Source organism: Betta splendens, chromosome 4 (genome assembly GCF_900634795.4).
Source record: "Betta splendens chromosome 4, fBetSpl5.4, whole genome shotgun sequence".
Classification (NCBI taxonomy): Eukaryota; Metazoa; Chordata; class Actinopteri; order Anabantiformes; family Osphronemidae; genus Betta; species Betta splendens.
The window spans coordinates 16,133,023-16,159,850 of record NC_040884.2 but is presented as its reverse complement, the minus strand read 5'-3'; the positions used below and the strand labels follow the sequence as shown (position 1 = coordinate 16,159,850).

The window sequence follows — 26,828 nt, the reverse complement described above, 5'->3', positions numbered from 1 at the left end:
TGGATGTATTGCCAATGTCTTTGCACAACCACCTCTCTCAATCCTGCACAGGACAATAAAAACTTTTTGTGTTGCAGCAGGAAAGCAAATCATGTTAAAAAAGACTTTGTTGTGTACTGTACTGTATGTACTCATTGTGTAATCGCTAAAATCTTGTTAGTTTTTTCATTTCCTGTCGGACGTGTTTTGATGAAATTAAGGGGATCAAACCAGGGTTCACGTTACGGGGAGCGAGCTGCAAACCTCTCCACAAGCCAGTGATGCCATTTAATTACCATTGGAGAAATTAATTGTGTTTACCAACATTTGCCTCTTTTAGCCTGTGATCACTCTGACTTGTGTCTTCGCTCCGGTACAAGCTGCAGTGTCCCGCCGTATTCATTACCCGCACAGAATAGCCAGACAAGGAAAGGGTTAAACGGTGGAAAGCGTAGCCGCAGTGTATTCTGTCACTAGATTTCCCACATTGCTGAGCTGCTGCAGCTCCTCTTAAATCCCATGTGGCCCTCTGGCTCTGCAGAAGCACGGACCTTCCAGCTGATTATCTCACTTCCCCCATACACAGTAAATTTAGCAGTGTCCATTGAACACTTAAAGAGTTAATTTTAACTCTGAGTCAGTGAACATATGGCGCCGCCCTACAGAGAGTCAACTTTACACTGACACTAGTGTAAAATTCTTCGTGTCAATGTAACTCTTACTAGAGTTATTTATTTACACTGTACTAAGTGTTAGTCCAGTTTACAATACGATAAGAGTTATTCAGGTTTTACACTATGAGGACACCAACACTAACAGTGTTTTATATTTTCGACACTACTTAATTTGTTAATCGGAATTAACTCTCTTTATTCTCAATGAGTGTTATAGTTACTCCCCATTGTTGTTTATTTTCAACACTACTTAATTTGTTAATCAAAATTAACTCCATCTATTCTCATTGAGTGTTATACTGTATTTACTCCCCAGTGTTTTTTTTTATAGCATTTAATTTTTTTCATATTTCATGAATACTGCAGTTTGGTTAAATTAACAACAAAAACAACTTCAACATATCCATGTCTCTATTTTATTAAAAGCATAAATAAAAACATTAACCCACCGGGTTTTGATATGTTCAAATAACATTTTCACAGTTGTATAACAAAATTAAAAGCCCTGAAGACATGGTATTTTCTGTAAACTTACCTACCTAATTATACACACACATTATACTTGGTATATACTTATGTGCTAAACATATTTCACGTTCAACAGTGCAGCATGTAAAACTAACAATATCAATGACAGAACCAACATTTTACTGTGCTGACCGATTAAAAGCAGCAGTATAACAGTCAGATTTTGGTAATGTACCAAATACATAGTGAAATGTTAGCCAACAAACATTCAAATCTTTAGAACTTTCTGGTCAAAGCTTCATTAGATGGCAGTATGGAACTATAAAAAGTGAAGAATCTGCTGATCCATATGCCATTTGAACATCCATTGTTTTATAATACAGCAAGTCTTTAACACTGAATACCTTAAGTGTCTGAATTGGCCTAAACACAATTTTAAATGAATGAAAATGTTTGTCAAAGCAAATGGTTTCAACAGCAGTGCCACTGAGTAAAATCTGCTCATCTTTCACTAATATAGTCTTAATTTTACAAAATACTGGCATCTCATCAGTTACCTCCACACATACTAATAAGTCAGGGCGATATTCAGTGCCATAGTGCTTTACCCACCTCACAGACAAGACAGTTGTTGATAATGCAGAGTTTAATTTGACCGCAAACTCTGGACCTTCTTTTAAATCTTGAAGCTGCACCATTTTTCCTGGACCAATTGTTAATCTGCACTGGGTAAAAGATTCCCAACACATGGCCATATATCTCTGATGCTTTTTAGCTAAAGTCTTTGTGATGTTTTTGTAACTTTTTAGTTGAGTCTTGAAAAATTTGTGCTTAGCCTCATAACGCATGCACCATGTGTGCACAATTGGTCCAATATTCCTTATACATCTAGGATAGTGTAACATAAAGTGATGCTTAGGCAAGAGATTTCTATCAGGAAACAGGTGCTTAAAAAGCCGGTGATGGTCAACAATTATGTGCTTCAAAAAGATGGTCATGCCATATGTTATGACTGGAGAGAAAACAATATCCACTATCTGCTCAAGCAACAGTAAAAGATGCCAGTATTCATTGTCGCTCTCTATTAAATCACCAAATATTAATGGCATGTTGCGCAACAAACACCACGACTGGATGGCATTCAGGCCCAAATCATTACTTCCATCATTTAACTTAACTGCAGGTGGGCGATTTCTCCTCTCAGTGTAACCATAGTTGAATGACTCTATTCTACGTGCTAACTGTTTTGAAGTCAAGATGTTCTTCTGCAAATACTCCAAGATAAGTTTCACTTCAAACTGTGCAACTCCTTCAAGAATATCATGCATTATGTCAACAGAAAAATTATCAATTGTGTGAAAATATTTCAGAGAATTCAATGAACATGAACGCTTAACACCACATACATGAGGTAGCTGTGGATTTGTTTGTAGAGTATGGCAATGCTTTTCATGCATGTCTTTTGTTCGAAATAATACACTCTGGTCATCTTCACAGAAAACCGTCTGAAAATCACTTTTGTCTATGACACAAAATCGACAACAATTCCGAGCACTGAATGATTCTACTAACCCAAACAGTCCATGTAAACCAAGATTATCCCCTGTTACTTGTACAATGCTGCCATGAACAGGACTTTTGAACACAGGAACTTCAATCCCATCAGTTTCCAGCACTTTCAAGTCATTGATTATTGGCTCAAGTATAGTGTCAAATCCATAGGTTTTAATGTCTTGGGCATGAAAAAGTGCACACAAATGTATGTTGACTAAACATGAATTTAACTTTGGTGGAAAATTTCTCAATGTAAAGTATATACCTCCCAATTTATGGACACCTTTTTTGGATCCAAGAGGATTAGCGGTCTCGAATTCATCATAAAATAATTGAATTTGCAATGCCAAATTTTTGCTTGAAAAAAGAGGATGCCTTTTCATATACAACCCATCTTTTATATCACAATATACACCATCATTTGGAGTGTGACTAGATGTAAAGATATCACTAAGATGTGGATTACTTAGAATTGACTGCAGAGTTTGTAAAATTGGAACATAAGCAAATTTATCTGTAACAACTACCTGATCATAAGTTCCAGTACATCTATTTCTTCTGTTCTCAAATCTGACACCAAGTACTTTCTCCACTGGCTCAATAGTTTTATATTTTTCTTTAAAATAAAGGCTTCGCTTCGAATCTGAATTCAATGATGTAAAAGGATTTTCAAGTTGTTTAAAACTTTGCTCAATTTTAGCTTTTGTACTAGTATCCTGTGAATGCACACATTTTAAGGCTGCTTCTTTAGCCTGACTCTGTATCTCCAGTGCCACTTCCTCCATGGACAGAACAAAACTATTCAATGAAGACTGGCCAACACCAGAAACTTGAAGCTGTGCAATAGCAGAACCACACATATCACGAATGCTTCTGTTGGTCCCTGATAGGTCTTGAGAGCTACTGTCTTGGGAGCTACCGGCTGCTTCAACATCATGGGACAGAACATTATCTGGAACATTATCACAGGCTACAGTGTGACTTCTGACCCCATGCTCTGCAATTTCTTGAGCATGTCGCGTGTTTAAATGTTTCCTTAAGCCTGCAAAGGTACCAAAAAAAATGGCAGCACCCTGCCTGACCACACTTTAGGCGAAGTGATTTACCAGGGTGAAATCCATGAATCAATCGCATATGTCTCACAAGCACGTTTGTACTCCCAAAAGTAGTCTGGCAAACAAAACAAATCAGACCCATTGTATTAAAAGACAAATGTAATAACCAACATCAACAAAAAATTACAAATAAAATAAAAATCCCATAGATAGATGAGCAACAAATAGGTTGCTTACATTTTAGTGAATGCATTGTCTAGTGTAACAGCCTTGCCCTAATCTCTGCCACACGTGGGCTCTCACGAACTTTGCCAATATCTATTTGGAAGATGGTCGTCTGTATGAAGGTGTACATGTTGTGCAGCATCTGATTATACGTAGTGCCAAACACAAAGTGTGCTTTGAACAACTCATCAAACGCCCCAAGAGAGGTTGTTGATTTGCACGGTATAACCTGCTTGTCCAGAATGATGACGAACTTGTGGATGGTGCTCCTCTTCGTGCCGAGAGCAAGTAGATAGGGCTGCTTACTAGTGTTGATAGAATCCACGTGTTCTTCGATACTTGTTCCACTCTAAGGATGTACAAAAAGGCATCCTTAAAAAAAAAGGTAGTGTGCAGCTGTTATGAGTTTGACTAATTTTGTAGAAAAGAAATTCTTTAAAAGCAACAAACAGTTTACACTTCGCATTCATTCAGAAACTTTTGAAATCAGTGTATACTGTAAGCTACAATACAAACCTTCTTGAACACAACAAGATGCTTCTCCGCTTGGGATGCCGACACTCTGCCTGGTCTTTTACGGCCTTGGGCGGAAGGAGGAATCAGGTGAAGGAGGAGGATAATTGAGGAGAGATCACTGTCCCATCCTTTACCAAACAGACATCAAAAACATGATTGATAAATGATGGTATACAATAAAAAAAAAACACTTTAACACCTTAAAAACAATTTAAAAAAAAAAAAAGATCTACCTACCAGAGACAAGAATGTCATCCATGTCCACTTCCTCTGAGGTGGCTTCTGCACACTGGATCAGCACTTCAAGGTCGGCTGAGGAGGGCAGAGTCTTGCTCTGCTGAATAACCTTTTGCTTGAATGTTGTAGGCCACCTACATACAAAGATACTTAACTGAGCCAACATGAAGGCATTCAATTCATTTATGCCTGAAATCACTAAAGCAAATACAAATACTGCATTAATTAGTGCTTATTTAGGAGTTACCTTTCCAAAAGCCTGGCAGCTACATCGTGTCCAAACTGAAGGTGGAAATCTTGCGCAATCTGTAACAATAAAAAGTTCAATTATATTACTACCCTAACATCAAATAAAGAAGCTGCATTAATGTGTACATTTCAGAAACAAAAACAGAGCCTGTCAATTACCAAGCCTTCAACATCTTTAAAGCGTGGAAATTCATCCAAGACGAATGAAGATTTTTCCTTGTCCAAAACCATGTTGCGGCGACGCTCAAATGTAACTTTCATCTTCTCCTTGATAGTGGCTTCATCAGAACAGTATTTCATTAAAGACATGGCCTCCTTGCATTGCTCTTCACTTAAGATCACCTCAGGGTTAAACAAAGCCTCTCTTTTAGCTGTCGGCCCACCACCAGCCAGCAGATGTGATGGCCCTCTGCTTTCTGCTGAAGAACTCCTCCTCTGAATGGTTTGAGCCTCCATGCAAGATAGCCAGTCCCACTTTCACCGTCATAAAAATGTTCCTTAAAATGATTAAAAGGCCATTTGAACATCAATAACCAAAAAGACAAGGAAGTGGTTAAATGTGATAAAATGAATAGCATTATCTAATTGATCTGAATCTTAATGTTTGCAAGTTGGTTACCTTTGCTTCGCATACTTCAGTGTCTGCCATAGTAACCATAACTAGCTTAATAATGTAAAAGCAACTTACATATCCTTTTTTAGAATAGGGATCCATGAGATAAGGGAACATCTCAACAATGCCTTGAGCATACATCTCCCTTATATGCCGGGGCGGTGCTGTCCTGTCAAGAGCAAAGTGAAAACTATTAATCACATTGTTAACACTAAGCTTTATAAGAATGCCACCAAACATTTTTCCTAATCACGTTGGCATGGGAGAAAGATCTCATTAGAAAATTACCCATAGGTTTCAGTCATGTCTGCAGCAAGGATATTAACCATCTGACGCCGTGAAGAGTCAGTAAGCCCTTTTGTTCGGTTGTATTCTTTAATAATGCGATCTCCACCAGGTTTCTTTGCCAATGTAGATTCAACTACCTATGAAATCACAGAAGTACAAATTCCATAAATCTAGACAATGACAACTAATACATGTACAGTAGACAAATTGGAATTTGGAATAGCCAGTTGAAAATTATGCATTGCATTCATGGGTGTGTTTTGCAGCACACTGTGCTCACTTTGTAAATCAGCTTGTGGCATGTATTATCCATAAAACTTAGAAAAATATTTATAAAGAACACTGTCCTCATCATAGCTAACAAACTTTAATGTACAGTGCCTATTAACTTACATGTTTGGCATTGTCATTCTCTCTCTGGCGTTTTCTGGAAGGGCTGTTCTTATCCAGGATGATTGTGTCATCAGAGTTGCAGGATTCAAGTTCCAAAATTACTGTACCTTCAGAACTACAGACTGAAAGTTCCAGTGAAGCTGGATCAGGCTGAGATGCATTTGAATCCTGCTGGCAAGCAGCGGAAAGTGTTCCCTCAGAATCTAAGTGTGAAGAGAGAGGAGAAAATAACATATACAAAAACAAGCACATAATGTCTCAGTTAGTGACAACATGGTTATCATTCATCATCATCACTACAATAGTTAGTTTAGTTTACCAGTATCGAATCTAATCGTAAATACACCAGCGTTGGGTTGCTGTGCTACTTCCTCAAACACTTCTGCATCCACTTCTGTTCCAGTCTCATCAAAGACTTTAACACCGTCTGTGACGGGTGGCATCGAAAACTTCATGAAGGCTTAGGAGAAAACACAAAAAGTCATATGAAACACTCAAAAGTAGCAAAAGGCAAACCCTCAATACTTTGTGACCTAATTGAATCTCACTAGATTACAAATCCATAATATTCAACCTTAACACAACAGTGAATCCCAGGTACCACAATCAAGATGACAAAACTAAACCAGGTTAAGAAATGCACAATTTGTTTCCTGAATGTATATTGGCAACGAATGAGAGATGAATGTCATTATAATAAGCAGAACAAATAAACAAATGTCCAAGAGTCATAAATAATTTGCGGTTGCTTACCAGAATTCAAGAACTCGGCCAAGTTTGGCTCACTGATCTTGATGTATTTCTGCTCATTGTTCAGTTTTGCTTTGATCAACATGACTTCTGTTAAAACTGACAACTGGCATCAACTCCTGTTGGTATAATACAATATATCTGGCATTAAATAACTCCATGGTTCAGTATCTACTTTAATGCATTAATTTATCAGTCTACACAAAAAGCCTTGCCATCAATATTTGCATTTACAAATTACATGTAGTATCATAGGGGCGGCACGGTGGTGCGGTGGGTAGCACTGTCGCCTCACAGCAAGAAGGTTCTGGGTTTGATTCCCGGAGGCGGCCCTGGTGCCTTTCTGTGTGGAGTTTGCACGTTCTCCCCGTGTTTGCGTGGGTTCTCTCCGGGTTCTCCGGCTTCCTCCCACAGTCCAAAGACGTGCATTAGGTTGATTGGCTTCTCTCCATTACCCGTAGGTGTGAGTGTGTGTGTGAATGGTTGTCTGTCTATGTGTTGCCCTGCGATGGACTGGCGACCTGTCCAGGGTGTACCCTGCCTCTCGCCCGTAGCCAGCTGGGATAGGCTCCAGCACCCCCGTGACCCCGCACTAGGGAGTAAGCGGTTAAGAAAATGGATGGATGGATGTAGTATCATTGACATAACCGGCTGCATAACCAAAGTTTAGCACCAAATGGACACTTAAAGTTAATTATATGACTCCTTTTGGAAATCCACAATTATTAAAATAACTAATATTAAAACTATTGAAATTCCATCCGTCAATGCAAAGTGTTAACATAAGTTTCATGCTAGCGACATAGTCTTTCTATTCCTGTCTGGGAATTTTCAAATACGTCACAATGCACGCGCCAGGCTAAAGTTAGCTCTTGTTTGAATAGATATGTTCTTTATATTATAATTAAAACGTGTTAAACATGGCAAAGGCGAGCTAAATTATTATTGGAGCATTCCATACCGCACAACCCTAAGCGTTAACAGCGAGAATCGGCGTGTACACGGAAACCTTTCCGATTTCTACCACACAATTTGGAAGGTCATTACCACATGCAACATCTTCGGTGATGGCGGCGCAATAAGACAACAGAAAAAAACGAACCACCGCTAAGAATAAAACAGGACACTACTCTAATTATTTACACATTCCATAACAATTAATCACCAACACAATGACTAAGACTAAAAAACCCTCCTGGCTCTAAGTACAGTGCCAGCTTTACTGCGTGGCAGTTACCACGTGTTGCGCATTTAAGCTAGCCACTGACCCTGCCTTGTTAGCCCCTTATAATTCAAGTGTAAAATTCTCAAGCATACGACGAACAAACAATTATGTTATAACAAAACATTTGATAGAATATATAATATTTTTAATATGTAATACACTTTAAAACCGGAGTTTACAACGGGGAAAGTAATGCCCACATGCAACACCTTCGGTCACGGTGGCACAAGACACAATAGAACGCCACTCTAATTAATTACACACAAACGCCATAACAAGTAACCACCTAAAAACAACGATTAAGTCTGAAAAACCCTCCTGGCTCTATCTACAGAACCAGCTTTACTGCGTAGCAGCTACCACGTGTTGCACATTTAAGCTAGCCACGACTCTGCACTGTTAGCCCCTTATAATTCAACGTTTTCAAGCATAAAACCTCCAAGCATACGACAAACAAACAATTATTATGTTATTACAAAACACAAAATTTGTTACAATATACGATATGTTTAGTAAGTAATACACTTTAAAAAGACTTACCACAGTCTTCCATAGCAGGAAAATGGCGTCCAGAACAGTCTGAAGATTTTTGAAACGAGACAGAGGTGGGCGGAGCATCCAGAGTACAGTGTACCTGTCCCGAGTTAATATTCTACACTGTCTGTGTTCGTTTGCTTTGACACTGCGTATTTTACACTGATGAGACTAACTCTAGATATTAACAACAACACTTGATGTAATGGTGGATGTATTTTATCTTGTTGGTGTTGGAAGAACTCTGGAAGTGTTCACAGATTTTGTCACTGTATACTTTACACTGCAGAATTTACTGTGTATGCTCCATACATTCACACTGAAATCTATGTAAATACACTGCAGCCTGTGAAAACCAGTCTGTGCAGCTCATTTCACTGGCGCAACGTTGAGACGGCTTATCTGCGTTACTGCGTGACCTATATCGGATATGATTTCCGCAAGACCTCCAATCAAAAATGGCCCACGTGTTCAGAAGAACGGCAAATGGTGTGACATCTGGCCAGCTGTTCAACCAGCTAAACTGCCATTCATGCCCTAACCTAATTATCCAAAAAGCTGGATTAAGCCATCGCTGCGGTTGTGATTGTGAGGTGATACTAAATACTAAACAGGAAATGGATAAAGGTAGAGTCATAATACAGTTATTACTGCACATTCAGCATTTTGCACAGGATAAACTCTTTTGCTGTGTCAGGATGCACATATACCAGATATTACATTTCATTGACAATCATAATAGGGATATTGTAGTGATACATAAAGCCTCATTCCCACAGAGAATATTGGATGTCTTTATTGAGTTAAAAAGAGTTTGTTTTTTTAAATAATATATATATACGATATAGAATCAATATTGGCAGTGAAACCAGATATTTTGTAATTCACTTACTGTAGTTCTCTCTATGCTTCATCTCAGAGCACTTGCTCTCTGTATAATTCATCTCCAGTCTACCATACTGTGCCACGGGCTGTCCCAGCTGCAAACACATTCATCTGCAACACCACGGACGGTGACGGAGCCGGAGCCGGAGCCGGGGTTACAGAGAGGCAGCGATGGAAACGGGGGGGAGGACAGGGAGCGCAGGGAAGGAGCGAGTAAAGATGACAGGTTTGGGTCTTTTAGTGGGAGGAAGGCGATGCCGGGCTAAATTGCCTGACCGCTGCCTGGAGCCGTGCGGCTCCTAAATTTAGACTTTTAAAGGTGCAGGTAAGTGACGGGGGATGTTGCAGAGCACTTCACCAAGAACCGGCAGCGCTGTTGGATGATAACTCTGCACCAGAACTACAATAATAAGTGTGGATTTGGAAACTGTACTGTACAAACATGTGGTAGGCTCAGTTCTGCATGGGAGAGCATGACGGCACAGGGCTGCTTCTAAAATCGCTTCGCTGCTTTGCTTATGAAATAATAGAAGGCAGTTATTCTAGGAGTCCATGGTCCAGGTACATCACTAATTACCTCATTATGCTACAGCATTAAGCACTCTCTTCTTATTCATGGCGCTGCCTATGTGGATGTTTATCACAAACACACAGGCAGGTGATCAATATTCCAGCTTATTTTCTTGGAAAGGTTACATACAGGACTGTGTGTGTGTGTGTGTGTGTGTGTGTGTGTGTGTGTGTGTGTGTGTGTGTGTGTGTGTGTGTGTGTGTGTGTGTGTGTGTGTGTGTGTGTGTGTGTGTGTGTGTGTGTGTGTGTGTGTGTGTGTGTGTGTGGGGGGGGGGGGGGGGGGGGCTGTTTAACCTTCCTCTCAGACACTCTTATATCATACCAACCAGCTATAAGTCAGTGCCAGGGTTTGCTGAAAATGGAATGGGCTGTTTAGCTGTTGACCCACAACCTCGTCCTTTGTCCTTGTCCTCTTGTGCAAACGATTCATTGTGCAAGAGTCTCCTAGTGTAGACATCGCAAGACAGAAATAATCCAGGAGAATGCGTTGAACATTCATATACTGTAGTCTTCACAGTAAGTTATGCAAATACAACTTGAAACACCACATCCTGTATGTAAAAATGTAGTAAATGTATTATGTAAAAAAAAACTATACTAGAAAAAGTGAAAGTGCTGATGTAAAGCTCAGCTTCCATTTTTCCCCTTTGAAGAGTTTTCTTATGATATACAATATACAGCAGAAGTGAAAAGTCTGAAATTCATTCCCCGCTTCTCCTTCTAGTGCAAATCTGCTCTGGCATGTACAAATATGCAGCCACAGAAACGACACGGTGCGGATGAAAGGCTCGTTCATCCTCGTTTTTCTTAGTGCTCATAAAAATCAATGTTAATATCTCTCCTCTGCCGTGCACATTTGTTTTAGACTGGGCCTGTCTTCTGCTGAGATTATGTTTGGGTTGCAGTTTGCATATTTGTTTAACGGAGCAGGGCCTCGTGTGATTCTGCAACACAGCTGGCAGCTTAAATGTCACTGAGCAGGACACTGGATCTGGACCCGTTGCTGCTCAGAACCTTGACATGAAATAACCCCTGTGAGTAAATATGAAGGGTGACTTTAGGGTTTTGGAAACTATGGCCAAACATTTATTTTGACCACTGTAGTTATAGGTCTGTTTATTGCCTATGGGCATGATCTCCCATCCACAGATGTAGGGAGTTCCAAGAAGCGCAATTCATCCAGTTCTTTAGATCCAAGCATGAAGATGAGAACAATCTGAATATGTTTTAGTTCTCTCTGTTAACAAGAACTCTTACTCTGCACATCTTTGTAAGAAAAAAGAGGGACTGTTTGATATTTGATAGTCCACCCCACCCCCCACTACACCGTTCTCCTTCTGAATTTCTCTCTCATCTCCACATAGCTTCAGAAGAAGCTGAACTAATTCATTAGTTTGCTCGGGAAGTCAATTATTGTAATAGGTCTTGTTGCCAGGGGAGGTGGAAACTCAGCAATGCAAGATGCTTTTATTTTTGCGCTGCTCCTACATATTCTTCACTGTGTTTTTATTTAGGATTCATCTTGATGTGGAAATTGATCTTTTAGCAAAGAGAGGCTGCGGCGAGGAGGAGAACGTGAGCGGGGAGCCGCTGGTCCCTGAGCCGCCATGCTGAGCTGAGCTAAGGCAAATGAAGAGATGATGGAGGAAGGGCACGCCCGGTGTCAGGAGAGCATCCGCAGGAACCCCTGTTACTTATTCATGCAGCGGTGGAGCACCGAGGAAACTCCCAGGCTCATTATGAAATGTGTATTTGCAGAGGCTCACGCAGTAATGCGGCTCTTGCTTGAAAGCCTCTGCTTATCCACTCCACTCGCCTCCTTTCTTCTTCTCTTCTTTAGATCCCATCACTCTGGGGAAGCAATGTCATGCTTCATTCATCCCCACGTGCTATAAATAGAGTATTAAATTGACCGTGACTCCCATTCGGTAATTCTCCAATCACAGTTTAGCTAGCGTCACTAGACACAGCTCTGTGTTAAGGTGGTGGACATGAGGATGAATGAGAGATACCTGGTGTGTAAAAAATGTCTGAAGTTAGAGATTTATTTTAGAACATGTCCACCGCATAGTTCAAAGGTCAGCGATCAAGACCATGTTGTAGCTCATTGTCGCAATTGCTGGCGGAACCATTTGTTTTTCTTTCCTAACTGCCGTCTCCCCAACGTTGCACTGCTCCTCCAGATTAATTCATGTGCCTTCTTCCTCCGGCTCAGCGGGAGATTAAAAAAAAAAAAAGCAGGAGAATGATGCAACGTCACATCTGAAAAGCCGAGCATTCACTGCAATCATACGCACAATGTGCAGCTTGGCTTCTGCATAATAGCTCTGTACATAAATGCTTTTTATATCTTTAATGCAGCCTCCACACACACATAGAGAGAGAGAGAGAGAGCGAGAGAGAGAGAGAGAGAGAGAGAGAGAGAGAGAGAGAGAGAGAGAGAGAGAGAGAGAGAGAGAGAGAGAGAGAGCTGAAGAAAGAGCTTTGCTTTAAATATGACAGCAAAGATGAACATACATTTGAAACTTATGTATTGCTCCTTTGTTCATAAACACTTTATGTGAATAGGGTGAGGTTGTCTCAGGGGCTTTATACCCCTGAGGTAGATCAGTGGGTGATCCATCTGGGTTCTGTGGGGGTCAATAATTGGTCTTGATGGGTTCTTCTGTGGTCCTTTAAGGTCCATTCAGCCCATTCACAGCATAGTAGCTTCAGCTTTGTACCCATCGTAACCAGAGGGACTGGGACGAGGCTCTGCATGCAGACAACACATGTGAAAGTGAAAGTCAAACCTGCCAAATATGCTGTACCCTTGGCTACAGCCTGAAATTATAATCCTGGTATAATTATAATGAAACCATATTGCTGCCAGTTTCTTCTGCCATCTGTTCTTTTTGATTTATTGTCTTTTTTTCCTTTCTTTCTTGTTTGCAGGATTTTTAGAACGCAGTCCCTTGAATTCTACTACAACAATGTGAAGAGTCGCTTCAAGAGGTTCGGGAGCGCCAAGGTGTTGAAGACTCTGTACAGGAAGCACATCATCGAGAGGGGAACGCTCTCTGATCTCCCAGGTAACTTCCCCTCGGCATCGTCTCTGATTGCGGAGTAGCCGCCGCTCTCGTTTGTGCAGTGTTGTGTCATAATATACAGTAATTCCATTTTTAATTCTAGCCACAGAAGGAGGTTTTAGTTGTTTAGGACACTTTGTTGTTGTAACTTCAGCTTCCATTGTGTTGTATGAGTGGGCAAAACTTTCCTAAAACCTTGAGGTTTCGCTCTCCTTATGATTATGATCCCATTCACCCCCCTCCTCCCCGCTCCGCTCATGTGGACTCCCCGCCTCCCCTCTCCTCCCTTACATCATCTAGGGAGGAGGAGGAGGGATTATGTGGCTGTGGCTCCCAGCTCACCAGAGCCCAGCAGATTATACCAATTCCAATTCTCCAATGTCGAGAGCTCCCCCATGCTATTTAACTGTTAAAGGCATTATCATTGACGACATTGTGTCTTTTCTATAAGTGAAACTATAAGTTTACTAAAGCACAGTCACATCAGTCACATTGTGTTGGTTATTGGCTTTTTCAAGCTTGTGTTATCTTCTGGTTTCCGGTTTGTGTGAATACAGCCAAGTGTTGTGTTGTTGGGCTTCTGTGCATTTAACTGAACATAAATAATGAGATTTTGAGATGAATCAAGACTTAATTGGAAAACAATTGTGATTAAGTGATGTTGTTACACCAGCTCGCTCGATCCACTTAGCTTCCTTTTATAATAAAGGCCAGAAAAGCTATCCTCGTCTTAATATGACGTTCATCCTCTCATCAATATTAAATCGCTGCACCATTATCACAGAAATGCGCCCCTTCATATATGAAATATTTTACACACTGCTAGTAAAGAAGTGATTCACTTTTTTTCTTACATTTACCACCGAGCGGCGGTGCAATCAATCAAGTGCAACGTCGGCTGTCGTGACAGTTGAGAAAGATGTGGCAGTTTTACATGTACATCTATCACGAAATGAACGTACGACCTTCAAGCCAACAGGGGGAGAACAGGAAGTGTGGTGGTTCCACCACACAGTAGATGACAGCTCTGTTATCTTCATTAGACGGACTCACAGATGCAACGAGTCTATTAAATATGTGATTAAGGTCTGTGAAGATCATCAAGCTCTGGAAGTAGAAGATTTTTCAGAAGACAGTGGAGTCAAACTGTAGACATTCAGAAGAAAAGCCTAAACGTTTGGATATTTAGGTCAAAGCTACTCAATATGTATAAAAGTAAAAAAAGGTGAAAACATGTTCATCACCCAATTGATTCAGCTGTAGTTTGTCACTTTGTGTCAGGTAATAATTATCTTTGTCTTTTTCGGAAAACAACAGTGTTACAGTTCTCTAACTTTGGAGCCATTTTGCAGCAAAGCCAAATACATCTACATGTTTTCATGAAACCTGAGGCTAGTATTGTTTCGTAACTATGATATAAGAGGAAATAAAAGAGGATTTGAGGACTTTGCCTGAGAAACAGTCTCGTCAACGATCCATTTCTGTTCATTGGGCGCTTACAGAAAGCCGTCTGAACCTGAAGGTTGGACGTGGCTAATCATGTGAGTCAGTGCCAGGACAATGTGCACGGTGACCTTGGCTCCGGCGCCGCTCCCGTCTGCCAGCAGCAAAGCAGACGAGGAATGTAGTAACAAAACTCAAGGACCTCCCGGTGCAGCCAAAAGATTTGTTCCCAGTTGGAGGGAGAAATAAATCTCAAGTTTCATCTTTCACCTTTCGGGGCTCGTTGCTGTCACAGCGCTCAGAGCTCAGAGATCGGGATTTTACATTCAAAATCGCTGACGCCTTGTTTGATTTGGCTTCAATTTCAGCCGGATTTGAAACACGCTGACATCATCGAGATGCAAAGAGCAAAACCTAAGCGGGGGTCCAGTCCGTTCACCTTCCGCTCGAACCCTAAACGTGGCCTGTTGTGATGTAAACGGACGCCCTGTCGGTTCCGCCGTTGTTCTGTGGAGCTTTATGAGACGTGTGTTTGTGCTGCCAGATGCTGCGTTGTAATTGAGAGTCAACCGTCTGGTCTCTCATTCATCCTCCTCCTGCTGCTGCTGCTGCTGGCACTTCAGGAATGTTAGGTTCAAGTGTATCTTTACTACCTGATTTATTTATACAGCCTCTCCTTCACACAGTCTCTCTTTTTATTATGCCCTATTTCATTTTGCTCAGTTATAGAATAATTGAAATGTTTAATATTAAATCTAATCTCTAGCAATCAAACAAGTACAACATATATTAATATTACAATCATAAGTAGAAATGAAATGATTGCTTTCTCAAATTCGGTGAGGTGATATAACAGTTTCAGTTAAATCTGCTTTGAGGCTCAAAATAGCGATGACCACCAGTCGGCAGCGATGCATTTTGGGGCGCTTATCTCAAATCTCCACAGGTCAGCTTCTGAAATACCCTCGACTAAACAGACGGCGCGAGAACCCGTCCAGATCTGTACTTAGAGAGATGTGGGTTTGTTGTGTCGCTCGCCGTCTTCCAGGGCCCAGAACTCGCGCCAGCGCTCGGAGATCCTCTGGAACAACTCCCAGCGACGGAGACACAAAGGAGTTTCTCGGTGTGGCAAAACAATCCACGTCCAATTATATCTGAGTGGTTCGGCTCCATCCATCATCAACAGCAGCGTGGCAGCGTTTAGCACAGACAGGCTTTAATCAAGCAGCTGGGTTCTTTACGTGTGTCGCCTTCGTAAAAGCAGCGTGCTCTCCACCATCCAATGTAATATTATAATGAATGATCTGCATCCATCAGTGACAAAACAAAACAAAGATTATGTTCAGGTTCCGAAATCAGATTTATTACTGATTTAAGTGGGTGTTTGTTAAGTGCTTTTGGACAGACCATAATTCATTGTCCTATAAAAAAATAAATAAAAACACATCTCTTCAGTTGGAATTTTATTACTTCCAGTGGTGCTGGTTCTAACTTTCAGTAGCTGTGCATTAAACTGTGGTTTGGTTGTAATAACACCACAGAGTGAGAGTGAGTTGGGTAATGTAGTTCTGTCACTCACGTACAGAGAACAACACACACACACATGCTCGCTCGCGCTCGCTCAGACGTCCCCGCAGATGCAGGCCACCGCTGTCGTCGGTGCGGTTGCCATGGCGATATCGAGCGATTTCCTCCTCCGCTGCCTTAAGTGGCGGAATGGCAAGCGGTGAGAGGCAAGGGTGAGACGACGGTCACGGCGAGAGGACGGCTGAAGCAGCCGCGTCCTTCGGGGGCCGCCGCCGACGCACGCGTCGCTGGGTTTCGCCTCGCTGGCACCGCATCGACGCCGTCCTGTTACCCATGCTATGCATGAGTCATGGATGAACAGCAGGCATCGCTTAATCACGAGGGGAGACTTTGAAAGGCTGAAGTATTGATTTCCTCTACAAAAACCTGCAATAATCAATATTTTCCCATTAACACAATTGTGTAAATTAACTAGTGACAAACCCATAGAAAATATTTCACCTGACTGCAATTTAAACTCTTAAGAGGTTTTCAGCTCATTAGAGCCAGACGAGGTAGCAAAGAGACAGGTGTGTGTGTGTGTGTGTGTGTGTGTGTGTGTGTGTGTGTGTGTGTGTGTGTGTGTGTGTGTGTGTGTGTGTGTGTGTGTGTGTGTGTAAATAACACGTCCATCCAGCCGTTGGCCGTGTGATTCCTGTGCAGCGGCTCACTTTCTCTGACAGGAGTCCTTTAGTGTCTACATTGTCCTGAGCTGCTACAGGTAATTTGCCCGACTGTCGTTCCCGTCCCGCTTGGTCGGAAACCATAATTCGTCTCAAACCGAGCGAGGCGAGCCTAGGAGCGGAGCCTGGAGCGGAGCATGTGCACCGGGAGGCTGCAAATGGAAAGACGCTGCAGCACGTGGGCTTCGCTCGGGCCTGAGCTCTGTCAGCAGTACAGCGAGAGCTGAACCTTGAATGGGAAGTTTGCTTTCATTTAGCTCTGTGGTGGAAGGACATCAAGTGTGGACCGTAGCGGGAAATGGAGCTTCCCGTGTTTAGTCTGGATCTGTGATGGAGAATGAATTCGCACTGCGGCGGTGGGTCTGAGGCCCAGCTGTACCTGGGATGTGGTCAGTCGGCGGGTTTGCTCAGCCCTTTCCCACCTCCTCTCCTCTCATGCTCCACCTCGGGTGGTCTGGCTGATCACAGCTCCACCCGTTAACGAGGCGCTCTTCATTTTTACAGCTGGACCTGATGAAAAAAAAAAAAGCCACGATCAATTGGAGCCACGGGAAGGATCTCTAACAGGCGTTAATGGGCCACTGAGGGAATATGTGGTTTGGAAGGCGGACCACGCCCCGTTTGGGCCTTTCGCTGGCTGCTGCCTCCAGTTCTGCTCTTCAAAGTAGAAATACGTGAGAAAAATCCATTTCAAGGCACAGACATGTTGCTTTGCTGCCAGCCTAGATTTCTTTGTTTGTTTAAAACCGTTACTCACACAAATATGACAGACTTGGCCTGAATAGGGGGGAAAGAAACACTACATTGTGATGCTTTACTGCCAGTTGTTTGAAAGGCGAAGGGAATTATCCCATGAATTCCTGCAGCGTCATTGTCTTTGAAGTGTCATTTCGTTTCTCCCTCGTGCACAAAGAGATGGAAAAGCACCGAGTCAAAGCAAATAGCGCAACGTGTCAACAGCGCGGAGTTGACGAGAACACGCGCAACAACGAACTTTTCGGCATCGCGCGCGCGTTTGTAACCTAGTTTTCTTTAAAAGGGAAACGCGCACGGCTGCATTATTATTTGACATGAGGCGCGTTTGACATCCATGCGTTTGAAGGCTCGTATTTGTTCATCCGCAGAAAGCAGCGTTCACGAGGGAAGCACGGGCAACGACAACGATGGCAGCGTCTGCGGCAGCGACTCCTTCTTCTTCAAGCAGAGCGAAGGTGAGCGACGCGCCGACGATTCGCCAGCAATTTAAGGCGGCGCCGATGGGTCATTTCAGCCACAATTATAAATGACATTATCTTTTCCACTTGACAGTGTTTTCCTGCCATATTGATTTTTTTAACCATCTGCCCGTTTTTGTTTCCATTTTGTTAAAGGGCTGAGCTTTTATGTTTATTGCCCGTTAATGGCCGCCTTAACACAGAGAGGCCGTTCTGTAAAGGGCACGTGCCACGCGCCGCCACCATGGATCGTGCTCGCGGACAATCCGCCTTAATAAACATTAAAGTGCGGACAAATTAGCGAGCACGCGCGCACCCAAACACAAATCCAGTGGATGAACACGCCGTAAAAACCCCTGACGCGCCTGTTTGCACAAATGCGCACAAATAATTACAACCCGACGGCGCTTTCAGCCTCGCGTGTTTGCACCACTTCCACGCGCCCCCTTTTTCCGCGAAAGTCAACACACAAACAACTAAATGGGCCCCTGAAATGATAAATCTAATTCCACCTGTTTGTGGGTAATTAGGACTTGTTTATGCAACGATCAGAATCTGCCATTTAGAAAATGACAGCTCTTGAGAAGCCAAACATTCATTACGTGCGCGTTGGATCCGCGTTATCCGCAGACTGCCGCGCGCGGCTCTGCAGCCGAGGGGCTTGAATGGGGGGGGGGGTGAAACCGCTCTTTAACGTCTCTGTGTGGACCCTCAGGACACAGTATGGCCGAGACGCTCACAGTGGCCCTGCGTGTGGCTGAGGAGGCCATAGAGGAGGCCATCTCCAAGGCGGAGGAGTTCAGCGACAGCTTGGTGAGACGTCTCCCTCTCTCTCTCTCCCCGTCTCCCGGCTTCTTCCCTCCGTGGGCGCCCGGTCGCCTCTGCTCTGGCCTCGCTGCGCCCGTCAGCGGCGTCGCGGTGACAGAATGTGTGCGTGCGTGTGTGTGTGCAGGAGAAGCAGAATGAGGCCCGGTACCTGCGGGACCACAAAGAGGAACTCATAGAGGAGCTCGCCACCACCATTGTGCAAAAAGTAGGTAGGCTGCCATGTGGAAGCAATGGTTCTGTGACTGCATTTAAAAGGGCACAGGCGGCGGCATCAGTTTTCGCGCGCCTCACGGCGTCTCCCTCCCTCTCCTTCTCCCCGGTGCCGCTCAGATCATCCAGAGGCGGAAGCGCTCGGAGATGCAGTATGACTTTGTCTGGCCTCAGCCTCAGTCCCTGATCCAGCCCAGCGAGCCGCCGTCTCCGTCCCAGCCTCGCTCGTCCACGCGAGGACCCCAGGACCCCCTCAGGGCCTCCTACACCCTCCTGGTGAGAAGGGCTCCGCTCGTGGTCTGGTGACACGCATCTGGCCTGTCGGTGGCTGTGAGGCGCTGAGTCCTGACCGAAGGCACGGCGAGTTTACAGAACTGTGGTCGGCTCGTGTTTTTATTTTCAAGCCGGACAGTCTTCACAGAGTTTCTACCAGCTAGGGTTCATCTGCATGTATTTTAGTCTGAAAAACACAGGAATGCTGTAGCTTTAACTTGTGAGTAACACCAGTGCTGTTACCATGGTCCGCATCTGGTCCTACTTTGGTGTTTTTGTGTCGCTCTTGAGCAGAGACCTCAATGTGGGATCAATAAGGTCCAATTATTATTATTATATTATTATATAATCACAGGAGACAGTTTGACCTTTATTTCAGTCCTTATGAAGCCACTAGTACCTAGTGGCATCATGACAGAAGTAGACACACACACACACACACACACACACGCACACACTAACCTGGCAGCGTTTCACTCTCAGGAACATTTGTCATGGTGCCGTGTTTGAACGGAGCATCAAACCTGCGCTCCCCGGGCCTCTCCGCTGTGTTTCCTGCTGCTTCACTCAGCCGAGATCAAAGTCCTGTGTAATACGACGGGATCCTCCTCCACGGCTCGGCTCGCCACGGGACCGGGCTCTGTTTATCAGCGCTCTGTAAACACTTAATTAGTCACAAAGCGTGCACACACAAGTCTGTGCCGCCTTAACTTTTTCCTTTTAGTTGTCACAATTGCAGCGTTTTTGTCCTCGGAAGCATTTAGTATTGAGATCAGAGTAGGTGCTGATGTTGGACAATATTAGTAGATGGTTCTATTGTATTGGGCATCTTATTGAGGATGACATTGTATTCCCTCCATTGTGTCCCTCCCATTGTCACCCTCTCCTACACCAACTTGTAGCGCGTCCTGTCTGGTTACTTATCTAATGGGCTTTTGGCGCCACCTGCTGAACGGATGTGAGCGTTACAGTCACACTTGTCTCTCCAAAGTGTGCTGCTTTGTGTTACATCATTGCTATATTTGTCTAAGACTGGTAAAGGCTCCTGCGCAATTGTGGACTTTAACTGAGTGGAGTTCCTTTGGTTGGCAATCTGTCTAAAGGACTAAAACTAAAAGAGCTTGATGAGCACGTGTGTGTGTGTGTGTGTGTGTGTGTGTGTGTGTGTGTGTGTGTGTGTGTGTGTGTGTGTGTGTGTGTGTGTGTGTCCGTGTGTGTGTGTGTGTGTGTGCGTGTGTTTCCGTGTGTGTATCCGTGTGTGTGTCCGTGTGTGTGCGTGTCTTTGCAGCGGTCAAGGTCGGCCTTCTCCCTCACGAGCGACGACTCCCCAGACAAGGGCCCGGAGGAGGAAGCCGCCGGCGCGAGCAGCAGCTTGCAGGAGTACGCTTCCCTGAAGCGTGAGGCCAAAGCGGCGTCGCTGCCGAGCTGGAAGAGCGTGGACCGCCTGGACAACTCCAGTAAACGTCCCAGTCACATTCAAAGGCTCATCCCTTATACAGCATGTAGCATATTACATGCTATTGTATTGTTTCCTGTCGCTTGCCTTTCATCCAGGCGCGTCCTCGATTCTCCAGAGCCCGGACGGCAACTGGATCGCGCTGCACAGCTCCCAGCTGTGCCGGCCCAGCCTGCTGACCAAGAGGAAGAGCCTGGTGTTCAGCGTGCTGGAGAAGGAGTCCGGCGTCGTCTCGGCGTACGACGGGATGGGCTCGGACTCGGACGACGGCGGCGGCGACGCGGGCGGCTGGGCCGCGGCGCTGCGACAGTTCCGCCGCAAGCTGTCGGACGAGACCTACTACACGGACTCGCAGCACGACCCGGAGTGGACGTACACCCAGCACCTGCCCGTGACCTCCCCGTCCTCCGGCCAGTACACCAACACGGAGACCCTCAACTCGGACTCGGAGGCCTCGTCGGTGCCGCCGGCGTGCCCGCGCCGGCCTCCTCCCACGAGGAAGAAAGGAGCGGCAGACGCGCACCTGCACCCTCATCACCTGCCGCTCCACTACCAACACCTGCACCAGAGCTTCTCCCCTCATCCCCTCCACTCGGAGGCGCTGGATGTCAACTTTAACCCCAAGGTAATCCGTCGCGTTGCGTGAAGGCGCCGTGCTCGAGCGCGGTATTCAAGGCCGGCGCGCTTGTCGCCCCTGTCGCTAGGTGATGGGCGACAGCAGCGAGGCGGAGGAGCGGCAGAGCGACCCCGTGAGGAGGTCCCGGCGACGCAGGAAAAGCAGGAGGGAGTCGTCGGGGGAGCAGTGCAGGACCGAGGAGCAGGGCCGCGCTCAGGCTGCACCCCTGCTACAGGTACCGGTCTTCATTTGACTGCCTGTAATATCCAACTTCACCACTTGGGGGCAGCAGATTACATTTTATCATTTAATACGACTACTCGGGTCCAGTCAGTTGTTTTATTATTATTGGTGTGTGTTGTGTGTTATAATTATGTCTCTGCATGTCTCCCTGAAGGAGGACAGTGGTCCTCTGCACAACGTCCTCAGGAAGAGGGCCTTATCTGAGGAGCAGCCCACGCCGGACCCTCTGCCCATGGTCACAGCTGCACCGGACGCCTTCCAATCACATGCCATGACACCGGAGCCAGAAAGCCTGGACACGGTGGCCCCGGCTTCAGCGGCCCTGCGGCCCCCTCAGCCCTGCTCCCTTGCCCTGGGAGCCCATCGCCTGCCCAGCGGCCCTCTGGAAGACGACCCGCAACCCAGACTGAGCCAGCCGGTCAACTGTGCCAACAGCAGCTCATCGGAGGAGGACTGCACACAGTGGCCTGCGGAGAAACAGAGTGACAGGCGGAAGGAGAAGCCGAGAGCGAAGGACACAGAAAGAGAGGAGAAGCGAACGTGTGAAACGGTGGAGCAAGTGAACGGGCAAGAGGCGAAAAGAAGCGGGAGGCTGATGAAGAGCGCTTCAGTGAGAGAGGAGGGAAGAGTTTGGGAGAAGAGGCTGGAGAGAGCGGCGGAGAGTTTGGAGGAGAAAGTGGACAACCAGGACAAGAAGAGAGGAGACAAAAGGAAGTCGGGCCGGCAAAGTAAGAGGCAGCATAAAAGAGAAGGAGACAAGGAAGCGGGACAGAGGGGAGTCACGAGGAGCGGCTCCAGCGCCAGCTCGCCTGCTGTTACACCGTCCTGCCTGGAGGGGGTGCTGTCAGACAACCAGGTAAGTAGTGAGCACACACCTCGCTTCAGCAGCATGAATGAATGAATGAATGAATGTTTAGCTTCAGCTGTTTGTGCAGGAAAAGTGCGTCTCAGAGGGAAGTTGTGTTGTGATGTCCACTCGTTCATTTGTCTTTTGTTCTCTCATCTTCCACTCTTATCTGTGTTTTTTCACTTTTCGTCCCGCTTTCCTTGCCTTTTCTCCCTGTGCTTCCCATTTTTTGTTGGTAAAAAAGTATGTACTGTGACATGTTTACATTATTAGTCAATTCGCAAACTTATCAGAGGGAAATCAAAAGCAGTTGGTCGTTAGTTCATCAAGTTAGTTTTCTCCTTTATTAGGTAGTTACTGTTACTTCACATCAGATAATGTTTCTTTTTTCAACACTGGCGTAAATTACTCGAATTGTTTGAGTTTCCCTTAGTTGTATTTTATTCTGAGGTTTCATCTTCATTGACGTCTGCTGGGGAACATGCGTCTGTGTGTAGATATTAGAGCACTGTTTGTTTCTCATTCTCAGTCTCACCCACACTTTAATGAAGTCACCTGACAAACACACGCACGCACACACAATTGAGCGCGCACCTACGAGCTCACCTCATTCACGAGTCCCACGCTGGAGGTGTGTGGGTCGATGCCGGTCATTAACCGCACTCATGATGAGGCATGTTATGAGTAATGCTCGTCTCCTTTAAAACGTGTGACACGTATTAATGTGATCTATTTCTGTTGGTTTTCACTTTTCCCTTAGAAACTGCACAGAACAGCTGAGGTTTAACATCAATACTGAACATGTGACGATGATGTTTGTAGCTTTTTGATGTGTACTTAGAAAAATATTATGTATTTATTTATTTAGAGGGACCTTGATTTTGGATTATATTTAAAATGTAAACTGGAAACAGCGCAAGCTGCTCATTGCTTGTATTTTACATTTCTCTTATCGGGAATGTGGTGAAACTAAAAGATGTCAATTTTAACATAGATGCCAGAAAAAAAAAGCAACACAAGGGTTCTGATGCTCCATCTCCCTTTTAAATTAGCCTAATGTATAAGCAGGGGTGTGTATGTGTCTGTTGAACCCATCATCAGTGACGGCCTGCTTCTTTGTGGATGACAGCTCTGCACAGGCTCTTAACAAACATCCATATCTCCATTGATCAGCTCAAGCCAATATCTCAGAACACAGTGTGTGTTTGAAGATAAGAAGCCTCGCGTCCTGTTTGTCATCTCTGGTCTGCTGCCTGCTAGTTAGCCGAGCGCTAACGTCGTCGTCTGCTGCCTCTTCCTGTCACCAGCTGGGACTTTTAGACTTGTCACGTTGTGAAAGCGTAGCTAAGAGGGATCAATACGCCTCTGATCAGGCCCTGATCAAAGCTGTAATTCATTCATTATCGATTTATATTTCCTCTCTCGTCATTAGGGGAAAAAACACCTTCAATGCAGAGGTTACTCATTACAGCCTAAATGTGAACATAAGTCTCGATAAACAAAGCCGGTTCACTTTCAGATATTAACTGAATTCCTGATTCCACATCTGTGCATGCAGGCGTTAAAATAACGGCATGAAGAGATACTTTTCCAGTCACGCGTGTGCGTCACCTGTTCTTTTACATGCGAAGATGAGGGTCTGACGAAAACACAAACATTAGTAATGAAGCCACTTAAAAAAGGCATTACACCGAATGATCCTTAATGTGATTCTTTTTTTTCCTGATACATTAAATTATTTTTCTTTCAATTCAATATTCATTGAATTCATGTTTTGTATAGGCATAAATAATATTCCTTCTCTCTGAAGCCGCTTTCAGATTCAGCCTTTCTGCACTGGTCGTGTAAGTGACTGAGAGCCGCACTGTTTTTGTGTGTTCCCTAATTGAAGCAGAAGTACTCAGCGGCCTCTCTCTGCAGCATCACCACAGAGGTGCTGAAGGTGCTGAACGCCACCGAGGAGCTGATCGGTGAGGCGGGCGGCGAGGGCTACGCGCCGTCCGAGTCCGTGAGCGCTTCCCCCGTCTCCAGCAGCTCCGAGAACCGCAGGCTGGATCACAGGCTGACCAAGATTGAGGAGAATGTAGGTGAGACGGTCCAGCGTTCCAGCCTCGCTCCGGACCCCCCTAAAACCACATCCCGCCCTTCTTCGTTCAGGTGTACCTGGCTGCTGGCGCCGTGTACGGCCTCGAGGGGGCTCTTGGGGATCTGGAGCAGTGCGCGCGTGGCATTAGCAGCGGAACCACAGACACGGAGCTGGCCTTTCTGGAGGACCAGGTGGCCACAGCCGCTGCTCAGGTCCAGCAGTCTGAGCTCCAGGTGACAGATCCAGAACCACTCAAATATGTCCAGCTCAGTGTCCCTATTAAAGTGAAACATGTACATGTGATTGTCCTTTCTGACTCAACTAAACAATGATTTGTGCGTTTCAGATTCACTAAAGGCCTTTTCTTCCTCTAGATATCAAACATCGAGGCCCGGATATCGGCTCTGAAAACAGCCGGGCTCAACGTGGCTGTCTGCAACCGCTTCTCCAAGAGCAAACCAAAGGAAAAGGTGTGTGTGTGTGTGTGTGTGTGTGTGTGTGTGTGTGTGTGTGTGTGTGTGTGTGTGTGTGTGTGTGTGTGTGTGTGTGTGTGCGCAGTGTAGTTCAAGTGTTCATATGTTATGCTTTGACATGACTTTTTGCTGCTTTTTACTATTTTTACTACAGCCTCAAACCCTGGACTCGTCGCGTCATCAGAGGAGGAAGCTTCCAGCGCCTCCACTAAAAGGTACCAACGATTTTAAAAAGAAATACAGTATGAAATCATAAATGCCATTCCTGCTATTGACGAGGCAGAAGTTTAGTCTTTTTCAAACTCCATTCAAAATGCAAACTGATTTATACTCTTCTGTATACGTGACGCGCTGAGATCTCGGATGAAAACACGCTGGTGATGTTTTACCCTCGTACGCGTCTGTCAGGAAGTCAGCTCAGCTACAGCGAGTCGGCTGCGCGTGTCCACTTAGAGTCCACTGCTTCAATCTTCCCTGTTCCCACCACAATCTGCGTGTGCGAGAGCAGCAGAGATGGACGGGAGCCACAAAAACAAGGGGCCGTTTTTATTTACCTTCAGTTAACATCACACATTTTGAGCTTTGTACTAAAAGCAGAGGTTGGCTGTTGAATGGGTGCAGAAGTGAATACATCTGCTGGAAATGGACCTAGTCCCCTGAAAAGCTCCATTAGATGTAAAGCATCCAAATGGAAACACACACACACACACACACACACACACACACACACACACACACACACACACACACACACACACACACACACACACACACACTACAGTAGGATACGGCTGTTTTATCAATCAACAAGAAGTCTATTCCTTTTCGCGCCACTGAATGGCTTTTTTGTGGCTCTTTCTTTATTTTCTTTTCACCTCGTTCTTTTCTTCACCAGCATCAACACAATAGCTCTGATTCAGGGTGGCTTTTTCAGCACGGCTCCAAAGACATACAGCACAGTCGGACAATGGGGCCAAATCAGCGACCAAGACATGTAATCATATCATTGATTCCAGCATGAGAGTGCGCTTTTTATCAGCTCCATTATAGAGAATCCTCTAAATATATATACGGCCCAGGGAGGATGTTTGACCAGGCAGATGTGTTAATGAGACGTTATTAATAGTTTCTCTCTTTGTGGATAGCCCAATATGTTTTGTTTTAACCTCTTCTTTTTTTTTAGTTTTAGAAAAGTTGGAGCCAGAGCAGCAGATGAAGGTGTTTCGACCGTAGTGTGAGCAGCACAACAAGTCCCTCAGGGCCACGTTAGAGCCCCAGGGACGGGGGCCACTCTCATCCAGTGCCTTGACCTAGCGTCCGTCTCCACCTCCAGGACAAGTAGGGGCCCTTTGTGACCCATCAAGCACTCAGACCCTCAGCCAGGCACGGCACCATGCCAGTCAGACACCTCAAATGGCTGGAACGTTCCATTTGCTCCCCCCTCTTCATCCGTCGTAGCCATCTCCTCACCATGCACATGATATATCAAAGGATCATTCAAGTCAGTGTATCTGCCTTAAGCCCTTTTCATGACCCGACTCATCAAGAAAATCTGTACAGACGAAGAAATACTTTCATCTCTCTTTTCTAACTGTTTGAGTATTGT

General features: G+C 44.8%; 2 protein-coding genes across 8 annotated transcripts in view; one reads left to right on the top strand and one right to left on the bottom strand.

The window, feature by feature from the left end:
- Positions 1–26,764, top strand: part of myripb (myosin VIIA and Rab interacting protein b) — a 60,447-nt gene extending 33,683 nt beyond the window's left edge. For 5 of the 7 annotated variants that reach the window (XM_029146380.3, XM_055508057.1, XM_029146377.3 and 2 more), the window contains 14 exons: positions 13,151–13,287; positions 18,101–18,187; positions 18,906–19,003; positions 19,143–19,223; positions 19,349–19,504; positions 20,790–20,958; positions 21,056–21,582; positions 21,662–21,808; positions 21,971–22,672; positions 24,555–24,746; positions 24,821–24,982; positions 25,124–25,219; positions 25,377–25,437; positions 26,406–26,764. In XM_029146380.3, coding sequence (XP_029002213.1) covers positions 13,151–13,287; positions 18,101–18,187; positions 18,906–19,003; positions 19,143–19,223; positions 19,349–19,504; positions 20,790–20,958; positions 21,056–21,582; positions 21,662–21,808; positions 21,971–22,672; positions 24,555–24,746; positions 24,821–24,982; positions 25,124–25,219; positions 25,377–25,437; positions 26,406–26,455 — 2,665 coding nt within the window. In that variant the 3' untranslated portion in view covers positions 26,456–26,764. Of the gene's footprint in view, positions 1–13,150; positions 13,288–18,100; positions 18,188–18,905; positions 19,004–19,142; positions 19,224–19,348; positions 19,505–20,789; positions 20,959–21,055; positions 21,583–21,661; positions 21,809–21,970; positions 22,673–24,554; positions 24,747–24,820; positions 24,983–25,123; positions 25,220–25,376; positions 25,438–26,405 lie in introns of those variants that run through there. The other 2 variants (XM_029146379.3, XR_003785523.3) reach the window with 2 other exon arrangements.
- Positions 1,056–8,103, bottom strand: LOC114853240 (uncharacterized). The gene is made up of 10 exons (XM_029146381.2): positions 7,005–8,103; positions 6,571–6,711; positions 6,252–6,454; positions 5,859–5,995; positions 5,646–5,739; positions 5,117–5,454; positions 4,956–5,014; positions 4,709–4,842; positions 4,472–4,599; positions 1,056–4,304 (listed from the first exon to the last, which is right to left on the bottom strand). The coding sequence occupies exons 6-10, from the start codon at positions 5,411–5,413 to the stop codon at positions 3,987–3,989; spliced, it is 936 nt and encodes a 311-aa protein (XP_029002214.2). The 5' UTR covers positions 5,414–5,454; positions 5,646–5,739; positions 5,859–5,995; positions 6,252–6,454; positions 6,571–6,711; positions 7,005–8,103; the 3' UTR covers positions 1,056–3,986.
- Positions 26,765–26,828: the final 64 nt, after the last annotated feature.